The sequence below is a fragment of the Thamnophis elegans genome, chromosome 10 (assembly GCF_009769535.1).
Source record: "Thamnophis elegans isolate rThaEle1 chromosome 10, rThaEle1.pri, whole genome shotgun sequence".
In the NCBI taxonomy this organism is placed as follows: domain Eukaryota; kingdom Metazoa; phylum Chordata; class Lepidosauria; order Squamata; family Colubridae; genus Thamnophis; species Thamnophis elegans.
Window position 1 is genome coordinate 43538912 of NC_045550.1, and position 23205 is coordinate 43562116.

At 36.0% G+C, this 23205-nt stretch overlaps 1 protein-coding gene across 1 annotated transcript in view; it reads left to right on the forward strand.

The window, feature by feature from the left end:
* Positions 1 to 21294, forward strand: part of LOC116514211 (mast cell carboxypeptidase A-like) — a 41772-nt gene extending 20478 nt beyond the window's left edge. Inside the window, exons 10-21 of the mRNA XM_032225684.1 lie at positions 1585 to 1693; positions 3984 to 4122; positions 4231 to 4306; positions 8131 to 8255; positions 9004 to 9100; positions 10093 to 10194; positions 11901 to 12002; positions 13286 to 13396; positions 15952 to 16045; positions 17394 to 17596; positions 18420 to 18504; positions 20103 to 21294. Coding sequence (XP_032081575.1) covers positions 1585 to 1693; positions 3984 to 4122; positions 4231 to 4306; positions 8131 to 8255; positions 9004 to 9100; positions 10093 to 10194; positions 11901 to 12002; positions 13286 to 13396; positions 15952 to 16045; positions 17394 to 17596; positions 18420 to 18504; positions 20103 to 20290 — 1431 coding nt within the window. The 3' untranslated portion in view covers positions 20291 to 21294. The remainder of the gene's footprint in view (positions 1 to 1584; positions 1694 to 3983; positions 4123 to 4230; positions 4307 to 8130; positions 8256 to 9003; positions 9101 to 10092; positions 10195 to 11900; positions 12003 to 13285; positions 13397 to 15951; positions 16046 to 17393; positions 17597 to 18419; positions 18505 to 20102) is intronic.
* The last annotated feature ends 1911 nt before the right edge of the window (positions 21295 to 23205 follow it).

Genomic DNA, 23205 nt, shown 5'->3' on the forward strand with positions numbered 1-23205 from the left:
TCATAAGATACTTCATCTTTATATCATGCAAAAAACTGTGGTCAATGTAATCATCTCATCTATTTTTAGCTGTAGCTCTAGCTTTAAGATGTAGAAGGATCAGTGCTTGTTTGATTTTTATTTAGTTGGGTCAGTCTTTTCTTGAAAAAGGTGAATGAAGTGGTTAAATATCATTATTATAATGCTAGATTACCAGCATTTGTGTTATTCAGGACTGTTTTTAATACAGAAACAACCTCAGCTCTCAGAGGAATAGTCTATGCTTCAATCCATTTCTCAGCAACAGGGTCCTTTTTAAGTAATATGTAAACCTAGAATCCAAGAACAGGAAGAAATGTCTGCTGCCATGACACCTTGTCTTCAGATGCCTTCGACATCTGAAGGCGAGCAAATTGCAAGGATAGGGGAGAACATTCCATTTATTATATTTATGATACTGTCACTATATTTTAAGTACTAGGCCATACTTTTTAAAGTGTGCAGCCAGCTTTTTAATCAAGGTTGATGAATTTATTATTCTGTCTGGAAAAATATAGTTTGCAATTTATTTGTATGTTCATTTTCTCTTGGTTTTGAAAAATCAGCCTTAAAACACTGCTAAATGGAATATGGAAATAAACATGAAAATGATTTTTGATTGATTTGATATAATGCTGAGAGTGAGTGGCACAGTGGCCTAGAGGTGAAGACTCTCACCTCCCAGTTGGAAGGCTGAGAATTCAATTCTAAGCAGTGGCAAATGTTTCTCTCTCAGGCACAAAGATAAAATATATGTTGCGAACTTCGGATAGGTATCAAGAAAAAAACAGTTGATCATCTATCTATCTATCTATCTATCTATCTATCTATCTATCATCTATCTATCTATTCTTATCTATCTATCTATCTATCTATCTATCTATCTATCTATCTATCTATCTATCCAATGTTAGGAATATTAAAAGCTAAACAAGACTCCCAGTGGGGGTTTCTTCCCAAAACAAAGACCAATTAAAAGGAATAGCCATAGCATAGAATAGCATAGCATAGAATAGAATAGCAAGAAATAGAATACAGAGTTGGAAGGGACCTTGAAAAGTCTTCTAGTTCCAACCCCCTGCTTAGGCAGGAAAGCCTACACCACTTCAGACAAATGGATATCCAACATCTTCTTAAAAACCTCCAGTGTTGGAGCATTCACTGGATGTTTTTAAAAGATGTTGGATATTCATTTATCATAACCCTACAGGACAACAAAACGACTAAGCCTCACCCACATCTTGAGATTCTAGTTACTATCCAGCACACTATGGCTATATTTATATTATTTAAATATATATTAACAGAAAATGCAATTAATGTTATATCTGGTTTAACACTCATAAAAGATCCAGTTTTTTCTTGGCTATGCACCTGAAATTGCCATAGGAAGATTCTGGCTTCTTTGCATCCCTTCAACATATGCAAAAAAAGTACATCATTTTTTTAAAAAAAACCTCCTGCCCCATATATCCATGGCATCCCTGATTACTGATCTTATTGGCTAAGGCTACTTGGAATTGTCATCCAAAATGTCTGAACTTCTTTTATTTGTTTGTTTAAAAGTTCACCCCATTTTGTGTCATTAAAAACAACCCCCCCAAAGCAGAAAAACAAAGAAAACAATTAAAAACTGTTTTCAATGCATTGAAAACCATTAAAACAACAGCAATTAGTAAAAGCCTGTAAAGTAGCTGCTTAAAGTTATAAACAGTTTAAAACTATGAAAGAGAAGAGGATTATGCTGAATCAGGTCAAAAGGCACAGCAGGTTCTTAGTCAAGACAACTCTTTCTGCATCCAATTGCTATATGCTGGGTAAGAAGTCATAACTAAAGGCATCTTGGAGTTTAGAAGTCTTCACTATAAGAAGCTATCGGAAAATGTCTAGCAAATAAGTCAGTTCAAAAATATGTGGATAAGGGTTGATAACAGTCAGTTAAAATAAAATATTTCCTTAAGAACTTCAGTCTGCCAGTATATAATAAAAATACTTGATTGCACAATGCTGATCCTAAACATATGTAAATAAAAATAGCACCATGAGCTCATGTTCCATGCCATGGCTAGTTTACCCAGGAGAATTAAATTCTTCCTGGCCTGTACTCTGAATAAGTGCAGCCCAGAGGCAAGAACCCCCACATGGGAGAAGGGAATTAAAGTAAGGGCAATTATTCTAAAAAGTGAGAACAGGTAGGGAATTAAAAGTCTACAGTTTGATTTCACTTAACTACACTCTTAGAAGAACAAATTACATTTTACTTTCTTGAATTCACATAGAAGGAAGAATAATCAACAAAAATAGCTGTTTTTAGGAAAAGACTCTCTTTATCCACCCACCCCCTGTGAAACATGTGACTTCCAGTTAAATATGGGTTATTTTCCCCAAAAGACAGCTTCTCACAGAATTTTCCTTGTACTCTAAACTGCAAGACAAACCACGGATTATATAGTTCATTGTTTATCTTATACAAGTCAGGGTAATTGGCATTGACCCGTGGCATCTATTGAGCTATATTACATTTGGTCTATGGCTCACAGACTGCCTGCATCCCTAGACAGCTAGTAAGGCAGCCAACAACCATTGTAGACATTTAATATCATTATTTGATTTATATACATTAAATTGTATTATATATATTTTACATGTGACTCAGTGCAGCCCTGGCAAGCCAAAAGATTCGACACTCACGATCTAGACCCATGATGGCGAATCTATGGCACATGTGCCGGAAGTGGCATACAGAGCCATCTCTCTGGGCACACGAGCCATTGGCCATTGCCTATGGCTCTTCTGGCTTCGACGCCACATGCATACCAGCCACCTGGTCTTCCGCTTTCTGGTGCACATGCATGTGCAAAGGCCAGGTGGCTGGTGTACATGCATGTGCCAGAAACTGTAAGATCATCTCTCGGGACACACATGGGCACTGGGTGGCTGCCTTTTTCGGTTTCTGGTACATGCATGCATACTGGCCACCTGGTTTCGCATGTGCATCAGAAACCAGAAGACCAGGATGGCTGGTGTACATGTGCGCATTGGAAACTGGAAGAGCAGCTGCCCGGCTCACACATGCGTAACCAGTGGCTACTCTTCCAGTTTCTGGCACCCACATGCGCACACACATCCTGTTTTGGCACTTGGTGCCGAAAAGGTTCACCAACACTGATCTAGACAAATGTTTCTCAGGTATTTCCGTTAACTTAAAAGATCTTATAAATTTAACCTATTTTAACCTGAAACACACACATTCTTCTGGTATTATCTCAGGTGTAATATGGTCTAGGGTGAAGTGGCCTGTTTTACTCTGAACAATGAACGTTCTAATCACCTGCAGCTCTCTTAATTTCTCAAGTAGCCATTAAATCCAAATAGAAGATGTTTTAGCCTTTTCTGTCCACCTACCTTAGAAGCATTATTACTGTGAAGAAAATTAGGTAAAATGACTGCTGTATATGATATCTCAGCTTCCATACAAGAGCAAGATATAAATCTAATCAATAAATTTGTGGGAGGGGGGATTTAGATCTGGATGGGACAGTCATAAAGTCTACACAAAGATGGAGATGTAACAGCACAACAGTATTTACTGTTGCTTTATAATAACAAAGTAAAGGCAAAAGAATAATCAAATGAGTGCTTAAATATATTCAAAAAAACATGAGAATGAAACCAGGTCTTTCCCAAACTGTGAGGTCCTCTAGATGCATTGGGACTACCTAGAAGTGAATTCTCAGACATGTACCCTCAAGTGCACCAATAGACAAGTACAAATGCATTCTGTGTCCATGGACATGTTTTCCTCGTTTATCAAATATTGTACATCATTGTGAGTGTCATTTTATGAACTTTTTAAAGATGCTAATAAGTATTATAAAAGATTCCAATACCCATAGTTAATTCACATGAAATCTAAATGTAGATACAACTGCAGAACTTCACATCATCCAAAGAAATCCTCTGAGGAAATTATCTGATCATCACACAGAAGAATAAAAATGTCAGAGATGAAGGGCAGCAAAGAGAAAGGACCATGATGCCCCTTTTGGCTCTGGATGTGATGACCATTACTTGTGTTTTCATTTCTGCTGTACGATTTGACAGGTACAGCCTTTTCACATCATCAAAGGGTACTGTGGGGTTTTTTGTTTGTTTGTTTGTTTGTTTCCATGCCTTGGTATATGGCTCATTGCTTGATTTTCTCTTCTAAAGTGCAAAGGTTTTTCGTGTGAAACCACAAAATGAAAAGGAAGTAAACATCATGAAATCCTTGCCAAGCCTCATAAAGGTGAGAAAATTTTGCAACTCAGATGTTTTGGGTCCCTTTAAGGAATTTTGTGAAATACATAACTGTTCAAAAATATATGAATATTTTATATTTATCAAAGTAGTATGTGTGTGTATTCTTTTTGCATCGACCAAACCCGGATATATGAACATCCTCACTATTTCCTATGGGTTTGTTTTCTCACCTTATAAGTACTTAAGAGAATTAAATTCATGCCAGGGTGGCATTAAAAGCCAATTTGAAAAGATTCACATTATCTTAAAGTCCCTTTCAAGTTTAGTTGGATTCCTGATGATTTCATGAATGTGCAGTTTGTGTTGTCTTGTTTTTTGGCAGCAGCACGAAATTTCAATTTCCAATTTCATGAATGTGGTTTTCGATTATTGAGGTGTTTTTATTTATTTAGAAATCTTATATGATTACTTACTTTAATATTCGCTAATCCTAGGCAGATAAGAGGTCTCCTATCCAATTACTAAACAGGCCTGAGACTATTTAACTTCCAAGACCAGACAATATCGGCCACACAATACCATCTTCTGGGACTGTATTTTCATTCACATACAAAAAGTTTTCTCAGGCTAGTATGGCTTTTATAAATCACAAGGGGAAAACTTTAAAACGCTATAGTGTTTATAATAAGAAAATAGGTATTCATCAAGCTTTAGCCCTTTAGTGTTCTTTTCGTAACTCAGTAAAACCTGATTTTACTTCTAGACAAAGAATGCTTTATAAGTAGAATATAAACATGATGAAAAGCCTTGACATTCTCATGGACTTGCCTTATTGCCTATGTGTAATGTGGATTTTTTTTTTAAAAAAAAAACCTCTTGCAAGTCAAGATCTTTAACATGCAATGTCAAATGAGAACCAAATAAGAACAACCAAAGAGTCCAACTCTATCATTCCAATTGAATTACATTACTAATTGCATTATTAATCTAATACCATAAGGATTCCCTCTGACTTTCCTTACCAAAGGCTGGATCTGTGGCAGAACTGGCTGTAGAATGCATTCTCAAAACAAAGCTGCCTTCCAAGAAATACACAAAAGGATAAAACTGTTTGGAAAGTTCTCTTCCTGGATTAATTTAATAATTAATTGTCGTTAGGATTCTGAGCTAATCTACAGAGGGGCTAAATAAGTTGTGATCTCAAAGCTTCTTATTGCTACAAACCATTTTATGGGCCCCAGAAGTCTTTAACAGCACTAATTTTTAGCTTCCCATCATGATAAACATGTAGTAGAATGAAAATAAACTACAAAAAAGGACAGTCCTGCTATCAACATAACAAGATCTCTTGGAGCTAACGCCTAGCCACTGACCTTCCATAAAATCTGCCATGGATCAAATTGGATCCCTCTAGCATTTTAGTCCAGACACCTAGATTCTTCCCAAACTATTGTTAAGTAGGTCACAACATCTGGCCAACAACTTTAACATCAATTCCCAATGGAAAGCCATAATAGGAGGCCCCCACAAAAAAAGATGTCAGGCTTTGAACTACCATATCAGCAATGGACAATCCTGAAAGGATTTACACCTCACGTCTGCCAGGATGTGTAAATGGGACATAGTATCCTCTCCTCAGTGCACTGTAAGTACAGGATGCCATATCAAACTGTAAATCATAACATGACTGGCTGTAGGCTGAAGGCATATGCCTGCCCAATGTTTTATTTTTTAAATATAAACAATGCCGTGTTTCAATGGTTAGATGGCCTAGACATTGGTATTTGAAGATAGATCATTTTAACATTTATATGTTATTATATTTTAGTAGCTGAAATGTTAACTTGTCTTGTTAATCCATCTAGGATATGCCATACACTAAATAAATAAATAAGTGGCCTGATTGTACAGCAGATAATAAAGGATTCAAGCAGCAAGGTTTAAAAGACATTTCCTTGGTAAAGGCAACTTTGTCAGCACAACAGTGTCATGATAAACACACAACCAAGACAGTGATGGGATTCAAACCTTTTACTACCGGTTCTGTGGGCATGGCTTGATGGGCATGACAGGGGAAGTATACTGAGAAATCTCCATTTCCTCCCCATCAGCTGGGACTCGGGAGGCAGAGAATAGATGGGGGCAGGGCCAATCAGAGGTGGTATTTATCAATTTTCTGAACTACTCAAAATTTCTGTTACCGATTCTCCAGAACTAGTCAGAACCTGCTGAATACCACCTCTGAACCAAGCATAGAAGAAGTAGGGTTCCTCCCTCCCCCTCAAAAACCCTGTTCTGTTTCATCTACATTTCTGGAATAATATTGTCATCTGGTGGCTTTGCTAGTTAATGGGACTTCCACCATAACTGCTGTATATTCCAGCAGCTGTTGCCTTTCACCAGTCCACTGTGTGGGAAAGAATGCTAGGATGGAAATGTCTTTTTTGAAACTCTGCCCACTTTCAGCTCTGGTCCTACCTATTTTGAGCTCTAACATGTTTAACATTAAAAATATGAATCCAAATAGTTTTCAGCTAACTTTACAATGAAAAGATATTCCAAATCTAGCATAGTAGTAGGAACAATGATTACAAGTCATTGTTTAATTTTTTATTGTTTAATTAAAACATTATTTACAGTGTCTTAAATGATATATATAGCAGTATGCTCCTTCTCATATTTGGGCATACCAGGTGCTTTGACATAACACTTAATCATTTCCTTGGTTCAGTTGATAAGGGAGGAGATCTTGTGGCTTAGAGACTAATACAACTGCCTAATGTGTAAAAACAGCCCAGGTTCGAATCCCACTAAGGGTATGGCTAGCTGATGAGAGCTAAATAACTTAAAATAGATCTATTCTAGTCTCCCTTTATTTATTTATCAGCACAAATGCAATATATACATACATACACACACACATACATACATACATACATACATACATACATACATATGCTTATATTTTAAATATATACATATATATGTTGTATTTGAGCTGATAAATAAATAAATAGAGACTAGTATAGATCTATTTTAAGCTATTTAGCTCTCATCAGCTAGCCATACCCTTACTGGGATTTGAACCTGTGCTGTATTACATATTAAGCAGTTGTGTTAACCACTAAGCCACAAGGATATTTATTTATCATATTTATTTATCAGCTCAAATACAACACAAATGTAACAAAGGCAACAGTAAAAATATTGGCTTTCTGTCTGGATGGTCTCTTGTGATGAGCTGATAGACAGAGAAAGGAAGCAGTATGCCTCCTCCCATATTTGGGCATACCAGGGGTTGTGACACTACATATATACATACATACATACATACATACATACATACATACATACATACATACATACATGCTTATATTTTAAATTATATTTACAATATATTATTTATTTATATTTAAATATATATTAGTATATAATTGAGTTTTCATGCTGTTGTAGCAGAAGATGAAACAGGGCACAATGTATTTAAATAAAACTAAAATTGATTGGTATGTGGTCGTTTAGAGACAAAAATGATTATTGCACATAATCCATTGATCAGAAATAGATTTACCTTTCTGCCTTCACAAAGCATTCAACTATGAGTAGTTATTACATATTAACTTGTTTTAGTCTTCACTATCTCCATATCAGATAAAAAACTTACCTTATTTAACAGATTAATTATTTTCCCAATTTCCCAAATTATACCAATCAACAATTAGTATTTTGCACAAAACTGAACTTAGTTCTCCTCTCAGAAGTAAAACTGAAGAGAAATAAATTTGCCAAGAAGTTGAACAGCAGCAGGTTTGGGGATATAACTTTCATTTCCATTCAATCACAACCCTTTGTGCATTTCTTTCTGTGCAGATTGATTTTTGGTACCCAGATTCGGCACTGCATATAGTCAAACAGATGGAAGTAGATTTCCATGTCAGTGCTGCGCAGAGTAAAATTGTTGAAAGACTCTTGAAACAGAATGGCATACCTTATCAGTAAGTTAAACTTCTCTATTTTTCAGATCTGTGACTCTGCACTATTGAAATTGTTTAGAGATTTCACGCTCCCACGATATGTCTATGAAATATATTCATGAATCAGTGTGTTTCAATTAATTAATTATCTCTTATTAGAAAGTAGTGCTCTTGGATAGGAATGATAAATTGCTCTTCTTCACTTTAGCATCCTTGCTAGAAAAAAAAAGCAATTCTGGATTGTGCAAAAAAGCTCATTCACAGATAAGAGTATTGCAGCAGGATCAACGTGCAAAATTACCTGTGAAGTCAATATGAAAGATATCTGAAAAGAAGCATGGCTTCTTTAAAAAAAATTATCTGGCCTGCTTCTAACAAATACAAATAATTCAAATACCACTGAAAACAATGAAACAAATTTGTCACATCTAAGCCTATTGCCAATTTGAGGATCAGATTTAAGTACGCTGGGCACCATGAAAGTTGTACAAAATCCATGCAGTTTGCATTGATCATTATTGTCTGTTTAAATAAATATACAATGAATCAGTCTAAAGTAAATCAAAGTCTGTAGATAACATTTTTGTTGGTGTGGATTTGTCTAAATGCAGGATATTTCTTGCTGTTCTGCATTGTTTTCTTTACTGTTTTAACTTGATGTAAGCTGCTCAAAGTCATTCTGGAGTCAAGTGCAGAAAGTTCTAAAATGCAGAAATAAAATGAGCTCAGACAGAGTATAATTTTCTGATTATTATTTTTCATTGTGTAGAATAGTATTTGACAACCTACAAGAAGACATTGAAAAGCAGCTTGATGGTGACAAGAACGATGGGCATAGCTATGAAAAATATAACGAATGGGACAAGGTAAATAATTTACATTCTACAAAGGAAACATTCTTCAGCAGAAAGAATCCCAATTTATCAGACACTAGTAAGGGGGTGTGGTGACACAACAGCTTAATGACACTGGATTTGTCAGCCAGAGATGGTCGGCACTCCAGCAGTTTGACACATGATACCACAAGGCATAGTGAGCTCCTGTCATTTGCCCCTAGCTCCTCCCCATCTAGCAGTTCAAAAGTATGTAAAAATGCAAGTAGATAAATAGGTACCACTTCAGTGGGAAAATCTAGCAGTGTTCCATGCAGGTGCCGGACCTGCCTAGATTCTTCCGAGGTTAGCAGAAGAAAAGGTAGATGACCTGACATCCGTTAAATGCTGTTAGCCAGTTGATATAAAGCTAGTTCACCCTTTGGGGCATTCTGTGGATATCACACATGTTTGAACAAAATAAACCAGCACAGTATTACTCTGTGATGAAAAGCATTGTAGACTTCCCTTGATATGTACACCTTATACTAAAAAAGAGAGAGATTGGACCATTTGAACTTGTTTGTAATTATATTTGAGTTTGCCACTTGGGTGTACATGCATCCTCTGAAGCATGAAGAATGCAGTTGGTTGCTAAAACTGGGCCTAGCTTAGACTATTACCTAACGATTCTATCAAAAATGCATGCAAAAAATTTCACACAGGTTTGGACACGTAGCTGTTTAGTCCTTGGCACATGTCATGCAAGGATTAAACTACAGCCACAACTATGTGAATTGTAGAATTGCCTTCTAAGATTATTATCCCATTGGCCATTTTTCAATATTTGTCAATATTTTTAAAGATTCTACTGTATTTACGATATGCTTCATCTAAAGCAGTGTTTTACAAACTTGGCACCTTTAGTATATGAGGACTTAAACTCTCCAGCCAGGACATTGTCCAGCTAAAAAGAATCATTTAATTTCATGGGATGCAGGTCATTTCATCAGATGCTTTTCCAGCATCCTTTTTTTTTAACACAGATTTCTGATTGGACTGCCAGAATTGCAAAAAGCAACCCAACATTGGTTTCCCGTATCCAGATTGGAAAGACATTTGAAAATCGATCCATCTTCCTTCTTCAGGTATTAAAACCTTTTACAGGAAAATAAGCACAGAACAGATGAAATTGTGTTGAAAAACTCACCCTCCCAAATTCATCACCCGTATCTGGAGAGGATTCAAAGGATTATTTGATTAGTTCTAAAACTAGTAGATTACAGTGAGTCACTTGGTCTCTTGCATTCAGAAGAGCCAAAAGCAAAGTTACAGTGATTTTATATAAATGTTGATCAAGTATTTCAGCCATGCATCTACACTAGCAGAAGATCCCAAATGTAGGAAACGTTCTTTACATTTAATGAGGCATAATAGCCAGACAAAAAATTAACCAGAAAGAAGAAAGTGGGTATCCTTCCATGATGTGAAAACACTAGTTTTCTCTGAAAAGTTACATAGAATTTTTGGCATGACTTGCACCAAAGCTTTAATTGTTGTTACTTGAGAGATAACAAAATGTCCTCCTCTAAAGACATTGAATCTATTGCCTCCTCTGAATGTGTTAATTCCATAATCAATTGATCATCAATAGACACAAATTAACACACTAAATTCCACTGTTAAAGATGTTGCAAGAGAAATACAGCAAAATACATGTATTTAGTAATACACATTTGTATTAGTAAGCATAATTGATTCAATCTGAGTTCTTCCAGATCTCCACAATATGAAGTAATGTATCATGCTTAAGCTACCATGCAATTTGTTCAATTTTAGTTTAGTACTGTATTCCTCTAGTCCAATCATCTGATTAATAAATCATGGTTGGTTTATGGTTAAGAACACAATAATATTCCTTCTGTATGGAGGAACAATAAAATACTCCATACCGCATTATATTTTACATAACAGATGGGGTGTCAGGGTTCAAAATAGCACCCAAAATTAAATCAGAGTCCAAGGCAAAGTATTTCTCAAAGTTCCAATTTATTAAGAGAGCCACCCTGGCACATCTGGAAAAACCCAAATCTGAAAGCTGCTAAGTTTTCCCCACCCAGTTGAAAGTTCAAAATCTTGCCACCACGTCCACAAATCCATCACAGGGTCTAATCTTCCACTGCCATGCTGGCAGTTCCACCCATCCAGTTCCAGTCAGGTGCAGAGACAAAGGATGACCTTGGCTTTATAGAAAGGAATTTTATTTTGGCTACATAGCATTTAACTCGTACTATACCCCCTTCCATTTTCACACAATAGAAATGGCATAGTAGAATAATAAAAGTGTGGTAGGCCAAAGATCCAAAAGGAATATGGCTGCAGGCCTGACCATGGGGTCAGAATAAATAGTGAGTGTTGTTAAGACAAAAATTATGTTTGCTTTCATTTCATTTACAACACATAAAATTGAAATTGTATATAAAATACAATTGCTTCCACATATATAAGAACATTCTGCTTCTATCACATTGAACATGACAAGTGAGCAGTGACTTCTGGAGATCTTTCAAGATCACAGCTGCCCTGAGGTTTAAGGTTATGCATCTTTGGCTTATTGTGTCATTTAGCTCAATATAATAAGCATGGCATGGCAACACATCATCATGAAGAGTCATCCTGCTCTTTCAATGAAAAAACGACAGTGGAAAAAAATGATTTGTTTTCTCATACAAGCATTAGAATGAGACTCTTAGTAACTATATTTTTTTTCTGATTAGCAAAGCTATTTAAATACATTGAAGTGTACTTTCTTAAAAAATCTTTTTTTTACTTTGGAAAAATATTTTCAAAGCAGATTGGAAAGAAAAGTGGAGAAGGAAAGACCATCTTCATGGATTGTGGTGTTCACGCACGAGAGTGGATTTCGCCTGCCTTTTGTCAGTGGTTTGTGAAAGAGGTTAATTAACAAGGTTTTCTGTCTCAAATTTGTTTTATATATAAACGTTTTTATTTTTTTAAACAAACATAGACAAATAAGACATGTAACATAAAAGCATCTTCCATTACATGCAGTGTGTCGATTGGTCAGAAGATTTTGTGCATCTTTTCCATAGTCATCACTTACACTTTATATAAAATCACATATTATCAGTCAAATATTTTTATATACATTATTTTTATAGTACTTCATTTGTTTGACTCTATTATTTCTTCATTTTAAATGAGATTTGCTAAATATGGGTTCATTTATTTTATAATAATTCATTACATCATCTTCAATATATCCAATAATAAAGTATTTTATTAAGTATTCTCAAATTTGTTAGTCTTCCCCTAAATGTGTTGAAACAACTTCTAGTATCCCTAGAAGTTCTTACTCATTCACAATTTTAGTTAGTTAGTTAGTTAGTTAGTTAGTTATATCCCACCTTTATTATTTTTATCATAACTCAAAGGAGCAAACATACCTAGCACTTTTTCCTTCTTCTATTTTCCCCACAACAACAATCCTGTGGAGTAATTGGACTGAGAGAGAATGGCTGGCCCAAGGTCACCCAGCTGGCTTTTATGGCTAAACTCGTGATCTCTTGCTTTCTTGCCTGATGCCTTAATTCCTAGACCAAACTGACTTTGAACTTTGATCTTTGTTTTTTCTATAACTCCCAAGATCTAAGCCCTTGTATCCCACTAAACAAACACATTTCTGTATTGTCAAAAAAGCCCATCATGATTAATATGGAAAATAGATTCTATAACGTATATAGCAGTGATGGCTAACCTTTTTGTCCTTGCATGCCAAAACCACATGCTCACGTGAAACAGCATGCCTGCATGTGTCCACACCCACAAAGCAATGCACCCTGCCCCCTGCACATGCATGTATGACCCCCCATGCTCCCCCACCCACCCCACTCCCGCACTCCCCCCATCCCCCACGCATGCACATGACACCCCCCCTCCACCACAGTGTGTATCTCTCACATGTGCAACAGAGACCTGAAAATTAACTGGCATGAGTATTGGAACTGAGCTGGGTGACGGCTCGCATGCTGGCAGATTGGACTATGCGTGCCACCTGCGACACGCGTGCCATAGGTTTGTCAGCACCGGTATATAGTATGAAGAAGAAAGCTGCAATTCTAGATACACTTTATTTTATAAGACTAACTGAGACTAAATTTTTGAGTGCATAGGATCATAGGGAAAATTTTTTTCTAAATATGTTTTCTAAATTATCAGGCCATCAGCACCTATGGGAAAGACAGGGACATGACGTACATATTGGATAACATGAATTTCTACATCGTCCCTATAATCAATATAGATGGCTATGTCTGGAGCTGGACTCAGGTATTGTTCATACTTTTTAACAACATAATCTCTGTCTAGCACCTGGGACATGTTCTTTGAACCAAGGATTCCAATATCATAGGTTAAAGATCAACTTTTATTTTGAGAGGCAAAAAGCATATATCAGAATTCCTCTCTCTTGCCTGCTGTTTCAAAATCTGATAATCCATAATTTCACAAAGCTTTGGGTGTCTGTGTTAATAATCTGTTAGATTTTAAATCCTGCTGGTCTTTTTGCACACTTTTAATACACCTAGATCAATAGATAGCCAGCTTTGTGTCATATATGGGGAAATGGGGACCTGTGACCCCAGAGCTTCATAGGATCCTCATCTCTGTTTTATAATTTTGAAGACCACTTTAATTATGAAATGCAGAATTTTCTGCCATTATGAAGTGAACATTTTTGATGATATTTCAGTTCTGAATACAATCGAAATTTTGCATACTAAAAAATGTATTCGGTTTATTCATTTGGCCAAAAGTAGAACAGTCCACTGAAATGAGTTGGAAAAAGTTAGTTATAACTAATCCAAACCATTCATTTCTGTAAACTACTTTTAGTCTATATCCAGTCCAACTTCATGTGTCATTTTACATTTGCTGATACAATGGAAATAGCTATTGAAGACAACAAAACAAAATTAATAGAAAGCAGAAATAATTGCAAATATCTATACTGCAAGGCACAGATAAGCATAACAAAAGATATGTATAATGTCATAATGGATCAACAAATTTAGCAATACAGTAATATCTATCTATATCCATCTACTGTATGTCTATATCTATCTATCTATCTATCTATCTATCTATCTATCTATCTATCTATCTATCTCTACCTACCTACCTACCTACCTACCTACCTACCTACCTACCTACCTAATCTACCATTTCATAAAAATGTAACATAATTCCAAGCCACCAGATTCAGCTTAGTTCAATATCTCTTTTAAATTATATAAATTTGCTTCAGATCTAATTAATTCAACCAGCTTCTAGCCAAAATCAAAGAGACTGGAGAAAAAGAAAAAATTTATGTAGCAATATGAGCAGATATGGGTGTTTCTAAAAGGACACATATCTGCTCTATAAGCTGCATTGGTTGCTGGTGCTTTTCAACATGCTGGTTTTGACCCTTAAAGCCCCACAAGGCACAGGGCCAGGTTATTTGAAGGAACCCTTATCTCTCTCCCGTTATTTCTACCCATCCCATCAGGTTCAGCAGGAGAGGCATGTTGCAGGTTCCATCCATTAAGGAGTTGATTGGAGATGACGCCTACTCTCTAAAACATTGTCCCTCCTAAAGTGAGATTAGCTCCAGTCCTTATAGCCTTTTGAAAAGCTCTCAAAACATGGCTTTTTGGTCAGGCCCAGAGATCCCTTGAGAGCAGAGAACCTGGCCATTGTTTGCATCATTTATGACATCTTAAAATTAATCCTTCACAAACTTGTTTTCCTTATGTTTGTGATTTAACTGTTTTAGCTGGTTTTTACATTTGATATTAGTGGTTTTGTTATATGCCCCCTACACACACACACACACACACACACACTTTTACAGGACTCTAAAAAAAAGTCTGAAGGTTGGGGTTAGGGAGGCTGTTGCTTGGGTCTTGGTCTCTTTAACATCCTGGCACTAACGAGAAAAGACTGCAAAGAATTTACAGTGGAACAAATCTAAAATGCAGTTAGATTTCACTGAATGTGGCTACAATTACCAAGCCTGAATTGATGGGTGCTTATTAAGACCAATTACCTGCTAAATGGATAGGTGTGGATAAACCATGATTGGGAAAACTAATGAATTAGTTTCACTGATATCTAACCATTTTAGATATCAATCTTATAAGATTAGATCCTGCTAAGCAAGAAGAAGACAGATTTAAGGCTGTCAAGGACACCATCAAGAAGCAGTTAATTCAGAAGGACAAAAATAAGGCATTCTTGAATTTAAAGCTCCCGATATATTTCTAATGTAGTAGGAAATCTGTTGTTCTATATGCCTAGTTCTGGGTTTGAAGTAAATTTTAATCTAGTCAAGCCATGCGTTTGAAATTTCTACCAGGTTAAGGCCAAAAGTCAAGATAAACTGTGAAGTGTTTGGGATCAGTCTAATCAGGGAAACCTGACAGAACCAAAGCTTAGAGGGCCTTTTTGTATTTATAAGGTCTTCATTAGGGATATTTGTCTAATGGATGTGAGGATGCCTCTCTTCTTCCTGCATTCTTTTACAGAACACTTGAACAATTTTTTTATCTGAACTGCATAGCAAAGAGTTAACAACAGGGAAATCAGACTAGCAAATCAAAGCTTGCTCAACACACTGTCCTGCATTGCCTTTCTGTAGACAATTAATGCATTCCAATTTATATTAGTATAATATATAAATATATTAGTATTCTGTATGACAGTGGTTCCCAGAGCTGGCTGGAGAATTCTGAGAGTTGAAGTCCACAAGTCTTAAAGTTGCCAAGTTTGGGAACCACTGCTGTATGAAAACATACAGAAATATATATGGATCAGATTGAAGTCCCGAAATAATTTTTGTCCAGCAGAATCGTTTCTGGAGAAAGAACCGTTCTAATGCATCCCGGAGTAACTGCATTGGTGTTGACATCAATAGGAACTTTGATGTTGCATGGAGTAGTAAGTAGCCTTTGTAACATTATGTATATCTACATGTTATTTTCATATGACTAATCCAGATGGTGTTTCAGTAAAATTACTTAGATTGCCGCTAGATCTTTAGAGCAAATCAAAAAAGTTGGATTGAAAATATCATATTTAATGAATTTAGGAACTAAGACTGAGTAAATATTTCATTTTTTATTATCACCAAAGTTGTACTTTCATCAATTTCATGGAAATAAAAAGATAAAAGAACAGGCCTTTATTTTTGTTACTCTTACAAAGCAGTACATACATTTTGGATATAATTCTTCAAATGCGACTCATAACAAAAGCACCATTTTAAGCAAATACTACAAGTGAAACTATATTTAGTGTGGAGAATAAATTGTAAACCGTAAAACATTAACTCTTTGCTCTTAATAGCAGTAAGACATGTTATAAAACAACACTGGAAAGGATTAGGATCATGGTAGAATTTTAGACCTGCTCTATATGGGGAAAATAAGCTTATTAACTAATATCATTGAAAAAAGATAGTGGAGAGAGTTTATTTTATGCAGATAGGAATACTATCCCAAATATAAGAGATCCTCCATTAGGAATTTAGAAGAGGAAAATGAAATGTATTATAAAATTGCATACTTTATGTTTTCCTATGTAACTCAAATACCTATAACTGTTTTGACCTCCATACCAAGTCCTAAACGATGGAGGAAACTGTTTTAATATTTGTTATCATTGTACCATACATGGCATCAGTGTTGACACCCATTTCTTGACTACTGTGAAAAGTATAAAACTCTGACTGTTATTCTTCCACTTCAGTTCTCTAAAGGAGATAAGGTAGCATTGTACACTTCCCAGAATCCTATTGCAATTTGTCACCAAAACTTAATGATGTAACTTGCCACTATTGGTCCAAAAACAAGCGGAACCTGACTTGCAGGATAATGCTAGGGAGAAAGGGAAAAAAGAGGCAAACTTCTAATTATTATATATGTAATAATATATGGAAATTGTATCCTATTAAATATTCTAGTATAATTGTCCAGTGTTATAGTTTTGCATAATAGTTAAACTATTTATAGCGTATATTCATATGGACATCTACTAGGAGTAATCCCTACTGAATTCATTGGGACCTACTTTTGAATAAACTTGGGGGGGGGGAACCTTTGCAGTCAAATCTATTAGTTATTTGAACATGTTTAAATGGCTTATTTCTATTAATCAAATTAACAGTATAGGTCAGTGGAAAATGTTCTGATTCAAAGCAAACAAATAAACCTTTATCAGTAATCTCTGTGCTAGCCAGGGTCAACTTAACTGTGTAATAAAATGAAAGTGTTCTTTCCACCAACAGCTGCTGATTCTTCCAGAAATCCCTGTGAAGAAACATATTGTGGATCTGCACCAGAATCTGAACCAGAAACTAAAGCAGTTGCCTCATTCATCCGCAGCCATCTTTCTTCAATCAAGGGCTACCTCACCATGCATTCCTACTCTCAGATGATATTGTTCCCTTTCGGTTATACCTATGAGAAGACAGCAAATTATAAAGAATTGGTATGAAGGCATTGCAATTGTCCTATTTCCTAACATTTCTAATTTGATTCTGTCTGCTTTGTGCTCAACCAATACAATTCTTTAATGATCTTGAGATGGAATCTCATCTTGTGTATCTATCAAAGAAATTCACATCCAGAAAACCTAGGATTTCATTTGGCTTGTCATACCCACCAAAAATTAATACCAGATAGTTACATTTAATGTCATGAAAGAGGAGTATTTTTTAAATAAATGGCAATTGATTATATGAAAATTATTTGCATTACCTATCGATAAATTAAATCAAGTTTGATTTTTGCCCTGCCCCCAATTACTTCTTTGTCTAAGAAGTTTAATCCCAAAATCCTACTCAAAAATCAAATGTGACTCTCAACCTGGAAAAAAGAATCAGCACTCCTTCAGCTTGAGTAGGAAAGGTGAGAAAGGCCCATCAGCATTTTCAATCACGTACGACACTTTTTCACCTGCAAAATATATCCAGAATGTACAAGCATGGATGAAATCTGCATTTCTCAAATTTTGATAGAATTCAAAAAGTTCTTACAAAAATGGCACACCAGGAACTTTAGAACTACACACTAGTAGAACAAGCTAAAATTAGAACAATTCATAGGAATACTTGTGTGAATTTTTTTGCTGAATTCATAAGCAATGAAAATGAAAAAAAAATAGATCAATAAGATGAAAAATTCAGTGAAGCATAATTGAGGTAAGCAAAATTCATCAGGTGCTCAAGATTCTGTGACTCAAAAAAGCATTTGAGAAGCTTACTATGTATTTTGATCCAATTGATGCTAGCTTCTTCTTTGTTTGATACTAGAATGAACTTGCAAAAAGAGCTGTCAAAGCTATAGCCAGCCTGTATGGTAAAGAGTATAATTATGGAACATCAGCATCTACTATCTGTACGTATTTTACACATTGTCAAAACACATATTACATCCTTTATAAGTCATGCTGGATAGCAATAGGGCTTTCTTCCTCTGAGTAGAAAAAAAAACAGTAGCTTGGAGACGGAAAATACAGGTAGTCCTTAGTTAATGATCATTTCTTCAGCAACCATTTAAAGTTACAACAGTGCAGGGATCCTATGGCTGGTCCTTGACGTTGCTGCCATTACAGCATCGCTGCAATCAGAGATTGCTATTTGCAAGCTTCCGACAAGCAAAGTGAATGGAAAAGGCAAGTAGTTGCAAGTTGCAGTAAGTTGCAGTCACCTGACATTATGCTTAATGACACAATTCACTTAATAACCACAACCAGAACTGCCATCTTAAGATCACATAATTTTTCTCTTTACAACGTTGGCACTGGAGTTACCAATCTTAGTTATGATCATTTACTGAGGACTAACTGTACCATCTACAACATAGAAGATGTATTTTTTCAAAGAGCTGTTGGGTCTATGTTCTCACAAACTCAGTGCAATCTCTCTTGTAACTATGTGCAAATGAAGCCACCAAAAGAGTGACAAATAAGAAGACCCAAACGTTTATGTATCCTGAAAAGAGCTCATCTTTAACTTTTTTGTGGGGGCACTAAATAAGGAAAGGAGAGGAAAAACAGATCAAGATGGCTAAAACAGATGCGGATCAAAAATGGAGTTAGTCAGTGAATGCATAAAAGTCCATGAGTGTAAATGCATGATATCTCTAAGAGATTAATAATAGATCAATCCCACATTACTGATTTCAGTAATGTTTATTTGTTTCCCTTTTAGAAATAAGCAGGCAACTGAGACATAACAATAGACTAGCAATTAGACTTGTATACTGCTTCATGGTGATTTACAGCACTCTCTAAACCAATGGTTCCCAACCTTTTTTGGGTCATGTCCTACCTAAGCATCTCTAAAATCCTGACACCCCCCCCCCAGTGGCGTATAATTCTTACTTTACTTAAAATGTGAACGCTACTCACGTGGAGGAAGCCTAAAAGGCCATTAACTTGGTTTAAACAAGGTTCAAATTGCCCCCATTAAAAATCAAATTGCCCCCCTGTGAGGCATGAGGCCCACGTTGAGAATCACTGCTCTAAACAGTTTTCAGAGTCAGCATATTCCTCCCAACAAGCTGGGATCCTCATTTTACCCACCTTGTAAGGATGGAAAGCTGAGTCAACCTTGAGCTGGTCAGGATTAAACTACTGGCAGTTGGCAGAATTAGCCCGTAATACTACATTCTAACCACTGAGCCAACACAGCTCTATAGAATTCCTATAGCATTCTATATAAACTGTTTTTCCATCTACCTCCATTTTTATTACTGGCAGCAGTTTTCCAAGTTCTGAGAGGGCTTTCATAACTTATGATTCCTGATCCTATTTTTAAAATGGAAGTAACATTTGATTTTCCTCATGACCTCCACAAGTGAACAACCATCTCCTCCTCTTAAAACTATTCAAACACCAGTAACTTACCTTCACATTTATTATTTTGTTTTTCTTTCACTTTTTTCCCCTGCTATGTTTCTTTTCATTACATTTGTTGTGTCTTGCTTTACAGATCTTTCCTCCGGTTGTTCCGATGACTGGGTATTCAACCAGGGAATCAATTATTCCTTCACCTTTGAGCTTCGTGATAAAGGCAAATATGGATTCCTTCTCCCTGAATCCCAGATCAAACCAACTTGCCAGGAGATAATGCTAGCAGTCAAGTTAATTGCCAGTTACATCCTCAACAAGACTTTATAATTTGGACAAATGCTTTTGGATGCATTATAGATGTTTGGAAAGTAATAAATCATCATTTATTACATCAGAAATATTTGTTTTGAATTTAAAAGCTCTTTTGGGATCTGTGGTGCCAAGTCAATTCAAAAGAAGGCATTTCAGCTTCTTCCATTTCAAGCATAAAATATAATTTCATAAATATTCTTGCAAACTTGTTTCTAATTATGAGACAGCAGACGGACATTCCAGAAAAGAGATGACTTTATATTTGTATTCAATAACTATACAAATTCTTAATTAAAGGAATTGTATCATTTTGGTTACTGAAAGATGTACCAGTTAACTTGAATTAAAGGAGCTATGGCCTTGATGGCAAACCTATGGCATGTGTGCTGAAAGTGGCACGCAAAGCCATCTCTCCCAGCACGCAAGCCATTGCCCATTGCTCTTGCGGGCATGTGCACGCCGGGAAGATGATCCTCCGGTTTCCGGTGTGCGCATGACACCAGGCAGCTGTTCTTCTGGTTTCTGGCACGTACATGCGCAGTGGCCAGCTGTCCTTGTGCACATATGTGGGACAGAAACTGGAAGACCAAGTGGCCAGTGCGCATACGCATTTTGAAAACTGGAAGATCATCTTCCCAGGGTGTGCATGCACACTGGGCAGCTGCTCTTCCAGTTTCCGGAACATGCGTGTGCACACTCCCGTTTCAGCATTCTGTGCCAAAAAGGTTTGTCAATACTGGGCTACAGTATATATTTTCTTAAAATTAAATAGATCCATAAAGGGATTTTGTTTTGTTTTTTATTATTGTTTTGAATGAAAGACAAATGGAATACCCAGTCCCTCATTAGAAATTAAAATGAAGGGAAGCTATCGTATAATTTTTATTAGATGTACATGGCCAAATAATATTTTCACATCTTGTGCGTCCCTTAGATTAAGTGGATATTAAGTAGAAGAAGCCACTTAATATTCAACCTGGAAATAAGGAGAAATTTTCTGACAGTGAGAACAATCAATGGAACAGCTTGCCTTCGGAAGTTGTGAGAGCTTCATCACTGGAGGCTTTTAAGAACAGATTGGACTGCCATTTGTCAGATGGCAGTGGTGTAGGGTCTCCTGCTAGGGCAAGGGTTGGACTAGATCAGTGGTCTCCAACCTTGGCAACTTTAAGACCTGTGAACCTCAACTCCCAGAGTTCCTCAGCCACCTTTTCTGGCTGAGGAACTCTGGGAGTTAAAGTCCACAAGTCTTAAAGTTGCCAAGGTTGGAGACCACTGGACTAGATGACCTACAGTACAAGATCCCTTCCAACTCTGTTAAACTAGAGTTGGACCATGTTGTATTGGATCAGATCAACTCTTTCTTTTGATAAGGCTGAAAATTATTTCTTCAAGCTAAGCTTTTCTTTATATTGGAAGAAATTTCACTGCTGTAAATCGAAATATTTCTTGTAATGAAAATAACATCTCCCAGAGGTGATTTTTTCACTGCAACAGGTCATAAGGGAAAAAGATTAAACTCATCTTCCCAAATTCCTGTTGTTTCAATAATGTTTATCCTTCTCATGAGAGCTATTTACAGGTGTAAAAACAGTCACACAAAATTAACATTATTTAGAATTATTGCAGCTATGTGCTACATTAAGCCATAATGTAGCTTGCTTCATTGTGATTTAATGTAAGCATGAGTCTGGCCAATTATTCCTTATTCAAGCAAACCTGTTAAACAATTCATGATCTATTGTGATGGGTGAATCCAGCCATTGAAAAGTGGCGGAAAGGGCAGGAACTTTTTGCAAATTTGTTTCAGAGGAATTCAGGTGTGCTGGGTATGTAGGTTGTTATATTTTGTGTTATCTTAGTTTCAGAAAAAGATAGATATAAAATTTGAATCTACCCAAAAATTAGAATACTCAGACAGCAGTAAAGGGCAACTGCTTATCTATTTGTTTTCTCTACTGCTTAGATTATTTAAAAAATCATGAATTTGTGTCTTTTCTCAAACCCATCTCTTTTTACCTTTCTTTATAGAATTTGTGGTCTTTTGGTCATCTTCCTTGCCATGTTCTGAATCGGTCCCAATTTCTTTGAATTCATTTTCAACTGAGGTGTCCAGAATGGGACACCATAGTTGAGATTAGTCTGATTTCAGCAAAATAAAGTAAAAATATTGCTTTCTGAAGTTTAAAAATTATGCTTCTGTTGATTTAACCTAAAAATGTAGCCAGGTAATACTGTTTAGCATTTGCATGTTTTAATTGTTTAAGGCTGTGTAGTCATAATCAACATGCAATTTTTGAAATCTTTTAAAGAAAGTCAGTTTCTCTGGTGATTCAGGGTCAACATGTTACTGCCTGCCTATTATTGACCAAAATGTTCCTGCCTGTTTTCAAGGCTGGAATTGAAGATATGTCTTTAATAAACTCACATCCTAAAATTTTCCGTGATTTCAGATCATTTCTCTCCAAATAGATCAAGAAAGTGGAACAATGCTGTGGACCGAAAAGTGTTAAAAATTGTTCTCTCATTCCCTTTTCAGACAGCATACACCAGTATAATTAGTCAGCATATATTTGTTTGAGTTTCTCAAAGCCCTTTTGGAGATGCTTCACCATCTTTCTCATTTTACATTATCTCTTTTGCCATGAATTTTCAGATTATTATCAAATTTCATGATGTGGAGATTCATGATATTTATTCACTTAACTTTAAAGGGCATAAAATTTAAATCTTCCCCAATATTTCACCTGCTTCAATCTCTTGGAGGAAGTACGGTTCCTCTACTTCCTTGACTAAAGAAAATCAATTTGATTGTTTTTCTTGTTTTTTGCAATTTTCTGTCTTCACCATCTCTGACCAAATCAAGCACTTTCTGAATCCTTACCAGCATTGACATTTTTGACTATGCATTGACTGAATCCTGCTATCTT